The following is a 13,467-nucleotide window of genomic DNA, read 5'->3' on the forward strand; positions in this document are numbered from 1 at the left end:
GTCTCTCTTGAACTATTTGATTTGAGTAAGGCATTTGAATGTGTGTGCTTTTACATCTCACTAGCCAAACTACAGTATTATGAAATAAATAATACAGCATTAGAAATAGTTAATTCTTATCTAAATAACAAAAAAACATTTGTGTCATAATTAATTCTTATATAAATAACAATTCACAGCGCACGTCTCTTGGAGCGCCGAGCCAAGTCGGATGGGTTGTGTCACCGACTCACTAGGCGCTCAGCAGGCAGTGCGGCACTATGTTTTCGAATTTTTTCAAACTGTTGCATCCTTGAGCCCCCCGATTACCAGATATACATCTAGCGGTTCTCGGCTGACGCTATCCAGTTACAGGAGCCAAGGATCACACTTTATTAATAATTATATTACAAAGTAATATCACCAGTTACAGTTACATTTTCAGTGAGTACACCAAGTGCTTTCATCCATACATGTATTTTTTCATCATTTCTAACGTTTCTACAGGAGCAGGTACACAATGTAAAAGGCATATTACTATACACATAACTAGGTCTACTTTGAGTCTTTGGGACGATTCCACAATGCCTGGTCTTGTAGGCGATGACATCTCAATCAGCGAAAAATTCAAGTCCAGGAAGGGAGGCGTTTTCACAATGAACAATGGCTAGAGTAAACCAACCACTACCAGAATTTCCAGTAGCAACATCGAGAGTAAAATTAACCCTGCAACCAAGAAAGAATATAGGTCCATTTAATACCACTAAGTGGGCTGTTCCATTTGTTCCAAGTTTACTCTCCAAGCTAATAATATGTTTGTAGACAGGCATGCGGTGGCGGCATTGATGATGGGACGAGGCATGGTGCTTCAATGCTGTTGCAGATGGAGCTCACAGCGGAATGGTTCTGCTGGCACGCACTGCCCGCTTATATAGAGAGCAAGTGACCTTGATTACGTAACGCGCTGATAATGGACTTAGACTCTGCAAGCCCGAGCAGGCAGGCGTCATAGCGTACGCGCACTGTCATTTCAAAATAGACATTATTCCTAGAAGAAAGTCACATCTGGTGTGCCTTGGGTCTCTGTCCTCGGACAATCCTTCTTCGTTTGTTGCAATTAATGATTTGCCACATTATGTTGGACTTCTGTCAGTTATCTGCTATGTGGGTGATAAAACTTTAATCACCAAAAATAGTGATATGTCAGACTTACCCCAGAATTACAGTATTCTACCCTCCAACACTAAACAGATTCTTATCTAATAAACTATTGTGTAATCCAGAGAAAACTCAACATTTTCAACTGTGACTAGCTAATAACATAGAATAAAAATCTGTGAAACTGCTTGGAATACCCACTGGTTTCAAAGTAATCAGGCAACACCACATCAACCATGTCTGCAAATAGATATCACAGGTGTCCTCTCTCATATGGAAATTAGCTGATATAGTGAGTAATAATTATCTTAGGACAGCTTACTTTGTGCTTTTTCTGTCTCACATATCTTACAGGCTGTTGCTACGTGGTCACCCATATCATGTCAGTGATGTAGTACTTATTCAGAAACGAGGCCACAAATAATGTGTAAATTTGGTCCAAGGGAACACTGCCGTCCTTTATTTGCCAAGATCAAAATACTGACAGTGGTAAACCTCTACATCGATGCATCACTGATAGATGCTAAAAACAGAGTAACAGAGTTAACACCAAAGAGAAAAAACACAACAGAATTAACACCAGAAAGAATATACACTGTCATGACACTGGAAACAAAAAGAGTATTGACATTCTTAGGCATAGGCTGATGAAACTAGGCAACTTTCACAAAGTGAACTGTCTTAAATTATTTAATAAACTGCCATATTCTGCACTCTATATGCCTCTCATAATTTTACAAGAAAGTTGTATAATTGGTTAATAAACAATCCATTCTGCAGCTGAAGAGAATTCTGGGATACATTTAGTATAGAAGTTGAGTTTTGAGGTTATAACTGCAATTCTGTACAACTGATTAAAGTAGGATTAATAATTTGTACATGTAACATGAACATTAATTAATATAGTGTTTGCTGTTGTTTCATATCATCATTGCAAAGCCCATTTCACTACATGTGGCCAATGGCAAATAAAGAATCTGAATCCAAACAACAGGAATTTTACCATTGTAACAATCCCCTAACTTTCCTCCCTTATCTTTTCACCTATGAGTTGAATTAATATATTTTTCTCACTCATGTCAAGGTATAGACCATGCTTTATGTATCCCTGCCTCCCAATAGCAGCAACTGTTGCAGCACAGCTGCAAGCCCTGCTCGAACTGAGTAGCAGTCTCATCAGTCCCTGCTTAACCTGACTGATGGATTTGTTCATCGAGGGTTGATCCTGCTGCTGCAGAACCTGAGTGAAATCTGTATTTATGTGTGAGGTTGCTGCACATAGCTTATCCAGGCCACTCCTGATACTATGTTCTCCATTTTCCACCAGCCAGCTGCTTGCTCCTCCAAGTATTAATACCAGCTTGTCCTTACTCAAATCCTTAGTGCCCATAAAACATCTATACCCGCCAAGGGTAGCACAAGACTTTACAATATTTGTGGCCTGGCACCCTGATTCAAGTTTTTCCTGCGGTACCAAGCAGTAAAACATTTCTTTTTTTGTTCAACATCTTTTCTGATCCATATCTTAAATTATTATAATGATTTGCTGTGTCCTACTTCCTTCTATAGCTGAAAAATAATAGGCTTATCTGTTCTCGAGTTCACCTCTTTCCTGTAATCTTATTTCCCCCACCCTACTGCTTTAATTCAGTGTTCAAGGCCTCTGTCTCTCCTTCGGTTCTGTCATCTTCCCGTTTTTAAATATAACCTATATATCTGTAGGAGGACCTCATTGGGAATTCCTTCTTCTGTCCCACTGCAGTCACCTGCAGTGAAACTGCAATTCACAGCCCCCACACACCCACAAACCAATTGTGAACTATTAACTAACTTGCAGCAGCATGCACATTTGTCACCCATAGTCATTCTATTGTATATAATTACACATATATCTACAATGTGCTGGACGAAAATGTCTTTTTTACAGTATGTGACTACTGGAATGCTCTTAAGCTTAGCATTTGCCAAAAAGAGTTTTATGAAACACTGAACCTGTAGCCCAGCATTTCTGCCATTATTTGTGATTTAACTCATCATTTGGTGCCCTCATATTTGAATATACAGATTTCTTGCTTGTGCTTAACAGTTTTTATCTGATGTGGCACTTCATTACTGAGACAGCATGCTTATGCATTTCAACAGTTCATGCTAAAATCAATCTCGATAGATATTGTCTCTCTATGGCCACATCTCACATTTGGGAAAGTCTTATATAATAAATGAAATTGAAATATTCTGTGGATTACCATTTATTTGACACAATCGGAATATTTTACTGCTTCTTTTTAACATGATAACTAAAATGATAAAATCAAACTAATCAGTTTCAATATGACAAAAACAAACCACCTACTTATCACACAATTTGTTTTAAAAATAAACAATGCAGTAATTAAAAGTAACAGAAAAGAAAACAGTGACTTAGTAGGGAGAGGTAAAGTAGAATAGGGAAACTGGTAAGAACAAAATGGAATACATTAGAAGTATTTAAATGCAGAAGAATTCTAATTATAAAGTGGTCAGAGAAAGGAAAAATAATATACTGGAAAGAACAGGTAGAAACTCTTAACATAAAAATTGATAGATCAGTAATATATCTGATGAAGCAATATGTCAACAGATTATCTCCTCCTTCTCCCCGCCCCCCCCCTTTCTCTCTCTCTCTCTCTCTCTCTCTCTGACAGTTTCTCTCTTCAAAGTAGTAAAAAGTAATAAGAAACTGTATTATAGGAAGGTTCATGTTTGTTTACCTGAGCCAGCCAGTGTGATATGCTTTTTCTGTGCTTTTCCTAAAGCATTCTAGATGAATATTGAAATTATTCTAGTTTACAAGCCAGCTCCTATCTCATTTCGTAGCTCCTATCTCATTTCGTACTGATTATCAAGTTTTACGAAATAAAATAAATTCTTGTGTAGAATGTTTGTTATCAATGTTTTTTATTGTGGCATACAGTAATTCATAATTTTGATGTTTTTATTTGAAAAATTTTCCACATGTATAATGACTTGTTCTATGATTAACCAACATCACAGATGTCCATTGAAGAAAAATAAACAATACAGGTAATTCATAAGTGGAGGTACATGATACTGTACTGTTACTGACACTAATTTTCTGACTAATTTTAGATCTATTCTAATGTGTAGTGGTTTTAATACAGTGTTGTTAACAGTACAGATTCTGTTATATATAACAGAGTCCATAAAATGTGAATTTAATAGTATAATCACAAGACCCTTTTTCTTGATAGTTGATTGTCTGTTCAAGGATGCCTTTTTGTTTGTCAGTGAAATTTGTAACAGACACTAATTGTGTTTCTCAAATTCTATGTAATGCTGCTCACTGTCAATGTGACATTATGATTACTTCTTACACAAAACTACAGTCAGGATTTGTTGTTGTTTTACAGGAGGATCTCCAGCCACTTCCACTGGACTACATCCCAGCTATTACACTGGCTTTCAAGGCTGCATCAGTAATGTGAAACTATCTGATAGGTTTATAAACTTTAGAGACTACATTACAGACAATAAGTCATCTTTACGATTTTGCCTTAGCACTGTATCGTAACACATGCTTCAGCTTCATGTCTGTGACATGATGTGTAACCATTTGATCTTGCAATAGCATGAACAGTCTCTGAGATTCATGTACCATTGGAGTATGTTTATTGCTATATGATCAGAAACATTGTTCCTAAAACAGTCTCCAAAAGGTACTATTAAGAATGACAGCAAATTACTCAGATGAACTATCAGGCATGACATGAGAAGGATAAATCTGAAGAAACTGTTTTGTAAGTTTACTAACAGAACATATATTTCCTCAGGGTGTTCACTACATGAGCTCAATACGTGTAGTTACTGATGACATGAACTCTTATTGCTCATTTATGAAGATTTGATTGTTGCTGTACAAATTTGTATTATGAAAACAGAAGGAACATGACGGAAACTATGAAACTTCCATTCTTGTGATTTCTGAATATTTATAGGCATTCCATTTGCAAAACAAAATCTAATGTAAAAAATAAATGTAAGCATTTCTCAGAAACAATGTTTTTAAGTTAAACAGTTAGATCTTGAAGGGCTGGAAATAGATACAATGTGGATGAAAACTAAATAGTTTAAGATTTCGGCTCCTTCTGTTGAAGGGAATCTTAAGCCTATTGGTGTAATTAATCTTGGTGTTTGAATGACCCACAAAAGTCCTCTGAAAATCTTTCAAAGAAGATTATACATGCAGAAATTTGTTTAATTTGCCTGTTCCATAACTTAGTAGAATCAGTTTTATGACTTTAAAATACACAGAAAATTCAGTTTTGAAGTGAGAGACCCAGTTTCTGTGGAAGTGATTCTCATTCAAAATACTGTCAATATGCAATAAGAGTAAATTGAGATTTTCTGAGAGATGACAGTTTCCCTGTAACAGCTTCAAATGAGTAAACTATCTTAGAAATATCAGAAAAGAGAAGGATTTGTTTCAGCAGCAACAGGTTTTTTATATCATAAAGGGAGCTTTTTTCTAAATGTTAGGAAAAAGTATATATTTATTTAAATAAGATGTAATGTTTCACTGCAAAATATTTCCATTTTTTCAATTCCTTGTATTATTTTTGTAATGTGGTAGTGAAGGAAAGGAACTGGACAGTGTGGAAGTGCAGTAAATGTGTTAAAATGTTATGTGCCATAGAAGATGCTACAATCAATGTGTGTGTGTTCATTGCATTACTAGATGTAAACTTATTCTACTCTTTCTTCCAGTAGTTACAGCAAGGTTTCAAAATGTATGTTGTAAATGAGACAGCTACACAGAATCTTGTAATGAAAAATCAAGAAGTGATATAAAATGTTTGATGATATGTGACAGAGAAATGATGTCTGGCAATATACAGTACTTATGAAAATAAAATTAAATTTCCTGGCCTTTTAATCAACATTTCTGCGTGTTATACACACAGACTATAAAAGAGAAGTGAAATGTACATAAAAATTAAAGCATTTATTTGAGAGAGACTGTCACAATATAGAGAAGACTAAATGATTAGTTACAGTTGGCCTCCCAATAGTTTGGTTCTTAGGTTGAGAACATTATTTTAATTCAAGTTCGAGGTATCTGTAATGAAAAGTTCAATAAGAAGGGATTAAAGACTATATGAGGGAGAAAATTATAAGCTTGAATGGAGAATTAAATAGGCCTATGCAAATGGTAGATAACTGAAAAAGACTGAAACAACAAAATGTATATATTAGAAAAAGAGATAATGAGAGACTGTGGAATTTGAGATAATGAGAATGGAAAACACTGAAGAAGTCATCTACTAGGCACTGGATTGATTTGAACTTGCAGTTAACTATACTACAGTCAGATGTTATTTGTACAGTCTACACGGTAAAAGCAAGTAATATGTCTACAGAATGAACAGTATCTTATGTGGTCTCTTCAAGTCAGTTATCAGTAACAGAGAGAACTGATTTAATGCTGAACTTTGAGATACTAAAATACATAAATTGAGAATGGTCTATTGAAGCATTCTGAAATCTTGCCATGAGCTCTCAAAATTTACATTAAGTGTTCTCCTATCTTCCTCCTTTACACTCATATCTGTTCTCTTTTCCTCTCTGATCAGTTTATTTCTGAATTTAGTAAACCCTAACAACTTAGATGTATAATTATTGCATAACACTGCCAATTGTTTATAATGGTTGATATAATGACAGCAAATAAATTGTATGTACAAAGTATGGCAATCTAAAAATGTATAACAATGTGTATGTTATAATAAGAACAAACCGAAATGTAATGTTAGTTTTATCTTTATATAAAACTGGCTGAGTGTAAATGATTTTATTGTGTTCTTTTTTTGCTAGAGGGCAATTTTTTTGCATCATACCATATATCATCTGTGTACAGTAATGTTCATTGAATTCTATGTGACACAAAAATCATGTAAAAATTTGTAAATATTGTAAACAATGTACAAAAGAGAATACTCATTGTTGAAGTATGTTTTGTAAAAATAAATAGTATAGTTATTTATTAAAGTGATGTTACCTTTTAACATACAGCATTTCATGACTGTGGAAATTTAATTGAAAAAACTGATCTCATTAAAATCAGCTGATTTATGATCATATCTCTCTAAATCTTACATTGTTCTACATATTTTGCTTTGAGACAATGTAAGAAAGATGACAAAACATTTTTATTTTTCCACAATTTATTTTTGTTTTCATGTAACTCAGTGATAACAAGAAAAAAAATTTCATCTAACCTGCAAATTGGAATATTTACCATGTTCTTAAATTGCTGCTGGAAAAAAGTTTGTTTGTTTGTTTGTTTGTGTGTCTGTGTGTGTTGTGTGTGTGTTATTTTTTGCCCAATACCCCTGCTAAAAGCGAATTCCTTATCCTATCACTGCATCGAAAGAAGACAAGCAGCAAAACTATTAGACAGGACGCCACAATACTGAAATATCGAATCATCCACAGATGAAAGATCTTCCATGTCATCCACAAAACAGTACCAGAAACAATTTATCTGGTGTAAAAAAAAATTACTGTGTGTGTGTTATTTTTCACAGGTTTTTCTCTGTTGCCTTAATACAAATCTTTGTTCATATATTTGCTTCAATTCTTATAGGGAATTAGAAACTTTTTAGCTTGGTAGATTGAAAGATAGTCAACATGCTTAGTTCTAAGTCATTTGTTCACTGCTCTGCAAAACACTGCACCATGCACAGTGTAGCCTCACTGTGAATGCTGTTCTATAGCACAGGATGAATTAGTTGACACTTGGAAGCAACTGGAAATCAACATGGCTACTGTCAGATGATTGGCACCTGCTGTGAATCAGTGTGTTGGAAGAGATCCCAAGAATTGTATATTGGTGTTACCTCACTTATTATCATCTCCTGTGAGTCCTGTCTGCTCTGCATAAAATATGGTATCTCGACCACTTGAATGTGAATGGCATTTCAGTGGTAGATATAGCCATCCTGTACAGGGTAGAGGGGGACCAGCGAGAACCCCCTGATCCTCCCCTAACCAACAACTTTGAGGTGTTGTCTTCCACTGAAAATGAAACAGTCTGGGCTCCAAGGTCATACTTTGGCCATTCCAGCAACTGACAGGGGATTTAAGAAGACTAGCCCTTGTGCACAGAGTTTCAACAAAGCTCCCAACTTGCAGCATTGTCCCTGGAACTGATCATGGCCCTCTTATTTTGAGTTGAGTGGAAGGGCTGAACCAGAGACTTCAAAAGTTCTACTGCAACTTCCTGCATTTGTGCCATATAGTTGAGAACTGTAGGGTCCCCATAAATGTGTTAGGTATGCACTATACATCAGAGACTGCTACTCAGATAGTCAGTTGTATGTGGGGTACATGCAAAGGTTTTTTACATTAGGTGACTCTTCATCCATTGTAGATAACAACATCTCTAGGAGATTCAGAATTATAAGTGTAAGATCTACAAGAATGCTGCACACAGGTGAGAGTATTAAAAACCTAGTAGTTCACTGCTGAAGCATTCACAACAAACTGCAGGAATTTGAAGTGCCCCTGAAAAGCAGAGAATACCACATAATACTAGACACAGAAAGCTGTTCGAAATATGAACTGGTAGTTGTGAGATTTTTGGGGAAAACTTAAGTATATATCAAAAGGCTAGGCTAATGGGAAATGCAAGTGACCATGAAGATAGAAACTGGAGCTGTATGTGAGACAGTTTGTGTAAGACTCAGCATCAGGGAAGGGCATAAAATGGTATTTCGATCCTTCCACCACCCATGAGACTCACTCATTGGTGGAGACTTATATCACGCAACAACCAATTGGGAAAATAACAATTTTGTTAGTGGTTGCCACAACAAGACATCCTGTGAAACATTACTGAATGCCTTGTCTGAAAAGTTGGAAATATATTAGATTTCAGGACAAGACATTGATCAACCTCACTGAGGATGTTTACAATGAAACTGGTATCAGTAACCATGAGGGAGTTGTGGCAACAATGATTTTCAAAGTACAAAGGGCAACTGAAACAAGTATAAAGATATATATATGTTCAGTAAACTAGATATAAAAGCAGTAGAGTTATGTCTCAATGAGGAACTTGACACTTTCAATGCAGGACAGGAGCATATAGAGGAACTATGGATTAAGTTTAAAAGAGTAGTTGACCATGAACTGAGTACATATGTACCCAATAGAACAGTTCATAACGGGAGGGTTCCTCCATGGTATACTGTCACTACAAATAAATTTCTAAAAAAACAGAGACTACTGCATAGTAAGTATAAAACAAAGCACAGGGTTATAGGCAGAGAGATGCTAAATGAAACGTGTTTGGCTGTCAAAAGAGCAATGTGTAAAGCCTTCAATGACTACTGAAGTAGAATACTGCCAAATGATCTTTCACAAAAGTGAAATAAATAGGGGCACCAAAGTCAGTGTCCAGTCGCTTGTGAATGAGACAGGAACTAAAATTGAGGATAGCAAAGCAAAAGCTGGAATACTTAACTCTGTTCTCAAATGTTCCTCTACAAAGGAAAACCCAGGAGAATTGCCACAGTTTACTCCTCGTATCACTGTCAAAATGTGTGAAGTAAGTGTTAGAGTCAGTGGTTTTTGGAAACAGCTGAACTCATTCCAACTCAACAAAGTGCCAGGGGAATCCCTATCTGATTCTACACTGACTTTGTTGCTGACCTAATTCCTCTTTTAACTATAATTTATCATACATCCCTCAAACAAAAAACTATGCGCAGTTGTTCGAAGAAAGCACAAGTCACACTTGTTCACAAGAAGAGTTAGATGGTTAGATGTGATCCACAAAACTACCATACAATAAGCTCGACATCAGCTTTTTGTAGAATCTTACAACACACCCTGAGCTCATATTTAATGAGACATCTCAACAAAATGCCCTCTACTTGCCATCCAGCATGGATTCCAAAAACATTGATCATGTGGAAAAAAAAACTCTCACATTATATACTGAAAGTTTTATATCAAGGCAGTCAGGGAGATGCAGTATTTCTTGACTTCCAAAAAGCATTTGACTCTGTACCACATCTACACTTAATATAAAAAATAAGCTGTGGACAATTCAGGATGGAATGTAAGAATATCATGAAACAGATAGTTGCTACTCACTTTTTAGTGGAGATGCTGAGTCACAAATAGGCACAACAAAAAGACTGTCAGAAAGTGATCTTTCAGCCAACAAAGCCTTCTTCAAAATTAGACAACATATACACTCATGCAAACAACTCACACACATGATAACAGCCTCTGGCAGCTGAAGCCAGACTGAGAGTGACAGTACGTGATGGGAGAGGCAACGAGGTGATGGGTGTAAAGAGGGGGCTGGACAGGGTGAGGGTTTGGGACAGAAAGTGCTGCTCATGGGAGTGTACAGGGACGAGGGGGAGAGAGGATAGGGCAGCTAGGTGCAATTGGGAGGTTAGACGGAGGGTGGGGTGATGGGGAAGTTGTGGAAAAGGAGAGAAGTAAAACACTGGAGGCTGCACTGGTGGAATGGAGAGCGGTGTACTGATGCAGTAGGAACAGGAAAGGGGCTACACTGGCAACAACAATGACTACTTCTTCTTTGAAGGCATTACCCACAAATAAATCTGGTGTATGGCTATGCCAACCTATTAATGGGTCATCTAGAGGAATCCTTCCTAAACACCAAGAGTCCTAAACCCCTCACCTGGATCAGGTTCACTGATGACATTTTCATGGTCTGGATTGAGGGTGAGGACACCCTACCCACATTCCTCCAGAACTTCAACAGCTCTTCCCCCATTCACTCCATGTCCTACTCTACCCAACAAGCCACCTTCCTTGATGTTGACCTCCACCTCAAAGATGGCTACATCAGTACCTCCGTCCATATCAGACCACCAGCCACCAGCAATATCTCAACATCGACAACTGCCACCCATTCCATACCAAGAAGTCTCTTCCATTCAGCCTAGCCACTCGTGGCCATCGCATCAGTAGTGACGAGCAATTCCCCTCAAAATATACCGAAGGTTTCACTGAGGCCTTCACAGACCATACTTACCCTGCCAACTTGTGCAAAAACAGATCTTCCATGCCTCATCTTTCCAGTCACCCAGCATCTCACAAATTCCCTCTCTCCAGGCACAGAGGAGTATTCCCCTCGTGACTCAGTACCACTCACAACTAGAGCAACTGAATTACATTCTCTGCCACTATTTCAACTACCTCTTGACAAGCCCTGAAGTGAGAAATATCCTACTCACTAACTTTCCTACCCCTCCCACAGTGGTATTCTGCTACCCACCAAACCTACATAATATCCTTGTCCACACTTACGCAACCCCAGCTCCCAACCCCTTGCCTCATGGCTCATATCCCGGTAGAGACCTAGATGCAAGACCTGTCCCATACATCTACATACCATCACCTACTCCAGTCTGATCAAAACATGACCTATCCCATCAAAGGCAGGGCCACCTGTGAAACCAGTCATGTGATCTACAAGCTATGCTGCAACCACTATGCAGCACTCTATGTGGGCATGACAACCGCTGTCTGTCTGCATGAATGACCACCAACAAATAGTGATCAAGAAACAGCTGGACCACCCAGTTGCTGAACATGCCACCCATCATGATGTTCTTCATTTCAATGACTGCTTCACAACCTGTGCCATCTGGATCCTTCCCACCAACATCAGTTTTTCTGAACTGCACAAGTGGAAACTCTCCCTGTGGTATATCCTATGCTCTTGTAACCCTCCTGGCCACAACCTTCATTAGTCATTGTTGTTATCCATGTAACCCCTTCCCTGTTTCCATTCCAGCACTACATATCCCTCTATCCAATCCACCAACAGACCCTCAATCTTTTTACTTCTCTCCTTTTCCACAAGCCTCCCCCCCCCCCCCCCCCCCCCGCTCCTGCCCACCGTCTAACGTCCTGAGTGCACCCAGCTGCCCTACCCTCTCTCGACCTCATCCCTGTATTCTCCCACAAGCAGCATTTTACCATCCCCCAACTATGACCTGTTCTCCCTTCCCCTCCCCAACCCCCCAACCTAGCCTCCTCCTTACTCCCACCACCCAGTTGCCTCTCCCACCATGCGCTGCTCCTCACAGTCTGGCTTCAGCTGCCAGAGACTGTGGTCATTGTGTGTGTGTGTGTGTGTGTGTGTGTGTGTGTGTGCGTGTGCGTTTGTGTGTGTGTGTGTGTTTGTGTGTGTGTGTTGAAGAGGGCCTTGCTGGCCAAAACTCACTTTCCGACAGTCTTTTTTGCTGTGCTTATCTGTGACAGCATCTCCACTATATGGTGAGCAGCAACTATCCTTTTCATAATACTGTAATATCAAAAGTACCATCATATGGGTTATGAAGTGAAATTTGTGGCTAGATTGAGGACTTTTTGTTATGGAGAATGCAGCATGTATTCTTGGATGGAGAATCATTGTCACATGTTGAATTAACTTTCTATGTGTCCCAGGGAAGCATGTTGGGATCCTTGCTGTTCGTGTTTTGTATTAATGATCTTGCGGACAATATTAATAGTAACCTCAGGCTTTTTGCTCATGGTGCAGTTATCTATAATGAAGTAATGTCTGGAAGAAGCTACATAAATAGTCAGCCAGATCTTGATAAGATTTCAAAGTGATACAAAGATTGGTAACTTCTTTTAAATGTTCGGAAATGTAAAACTGTGCACTTCACAAAATGAAGAACATGGTATCAAATGACTCTAATATTGATGAGTCAGTTGGAATTGGCCAACTGATACAAATACCTGGGTGCAACATTCTGCAGTAGGGATATGAAATAGAATGATCACATAGACTGAGTCATGGGTGTAGCAGATTGTAGTCTGTGATTTATTGGTAGAATTCTGGGGAAATGCCATCAGTCTACAAAGGAGATTGCTTACAAATCACTCATGAAACCCACTCTAGAATATTGCTTAAGTGTCAAGTGTGCAAGACTCATACCAAATAGGAGTGACAGGGGTACTGGACATATGCAAAAAAAGACAGCACAAATTGTCACAGATTTGTTTAACACATTGGAGAGTATCACAGAGATGCTGACGAAACTGAACTGGAAGACTGTTTAAGATAGACATAATCTATCCTGAGAAAGCCAACTTACAAAATTTCAAGAACTGTATTTAAATTATAACTCTAGGAATACACTACAAGCCCTTATGTGTCACTCACATAAGGATCGTGAGAACAACATAAGATTAATTATAGCGTGCACAGAGATAATTAAACAATAATTCTTTCTGCATTCAATGGAATGGGAAGAAACCATAACAACTGGT

The 13,467-nt window shown here is 38.0% G+C and overlaps 1 protein-coding gene across 1 annotated transcript in view; it reads left to right on the top strand.

Moving 5' to 3' along the window:
- LOC126158394 (agrin-like) overlaps positions 1 to 7,063 on the top strand; it is a 422,061-nt gene extending 414,998 nt beyond the window's left edge. The window contains exon 27 of the mRNA XM_049916440.1: positions 4,548 to 7,063. Within this exon, the coding sequence (XP_049772397.1) occupies positions 4,548 to 4,708 (161 nt within the window). The 3' untranslated portion in view covers positions 4,709 to 7,063. The remainder of the gene's footprint in view (positions 1 to 4,547) is intronic.
- The last annotated feature ends 6,404 nt before the right edge of the window (positions 7,064 to 13,467 follow it).

This window comes from Schistocerca cancellata, chromosome 2 (assembly GCF_023864275.1).
Source record: "Schistocerca cancellata isolate TAMUIC-IGC-003103 chromosome 2, iqSchCanc2.1, whole genome shotgun sequence".
Classification (NCBI taxonomy): Eukaryota; Metazoa; Arthropoda; class Insecta; order Orthoptera; family Acrididae; genus Schistocerca; species Schistocerca cancellata.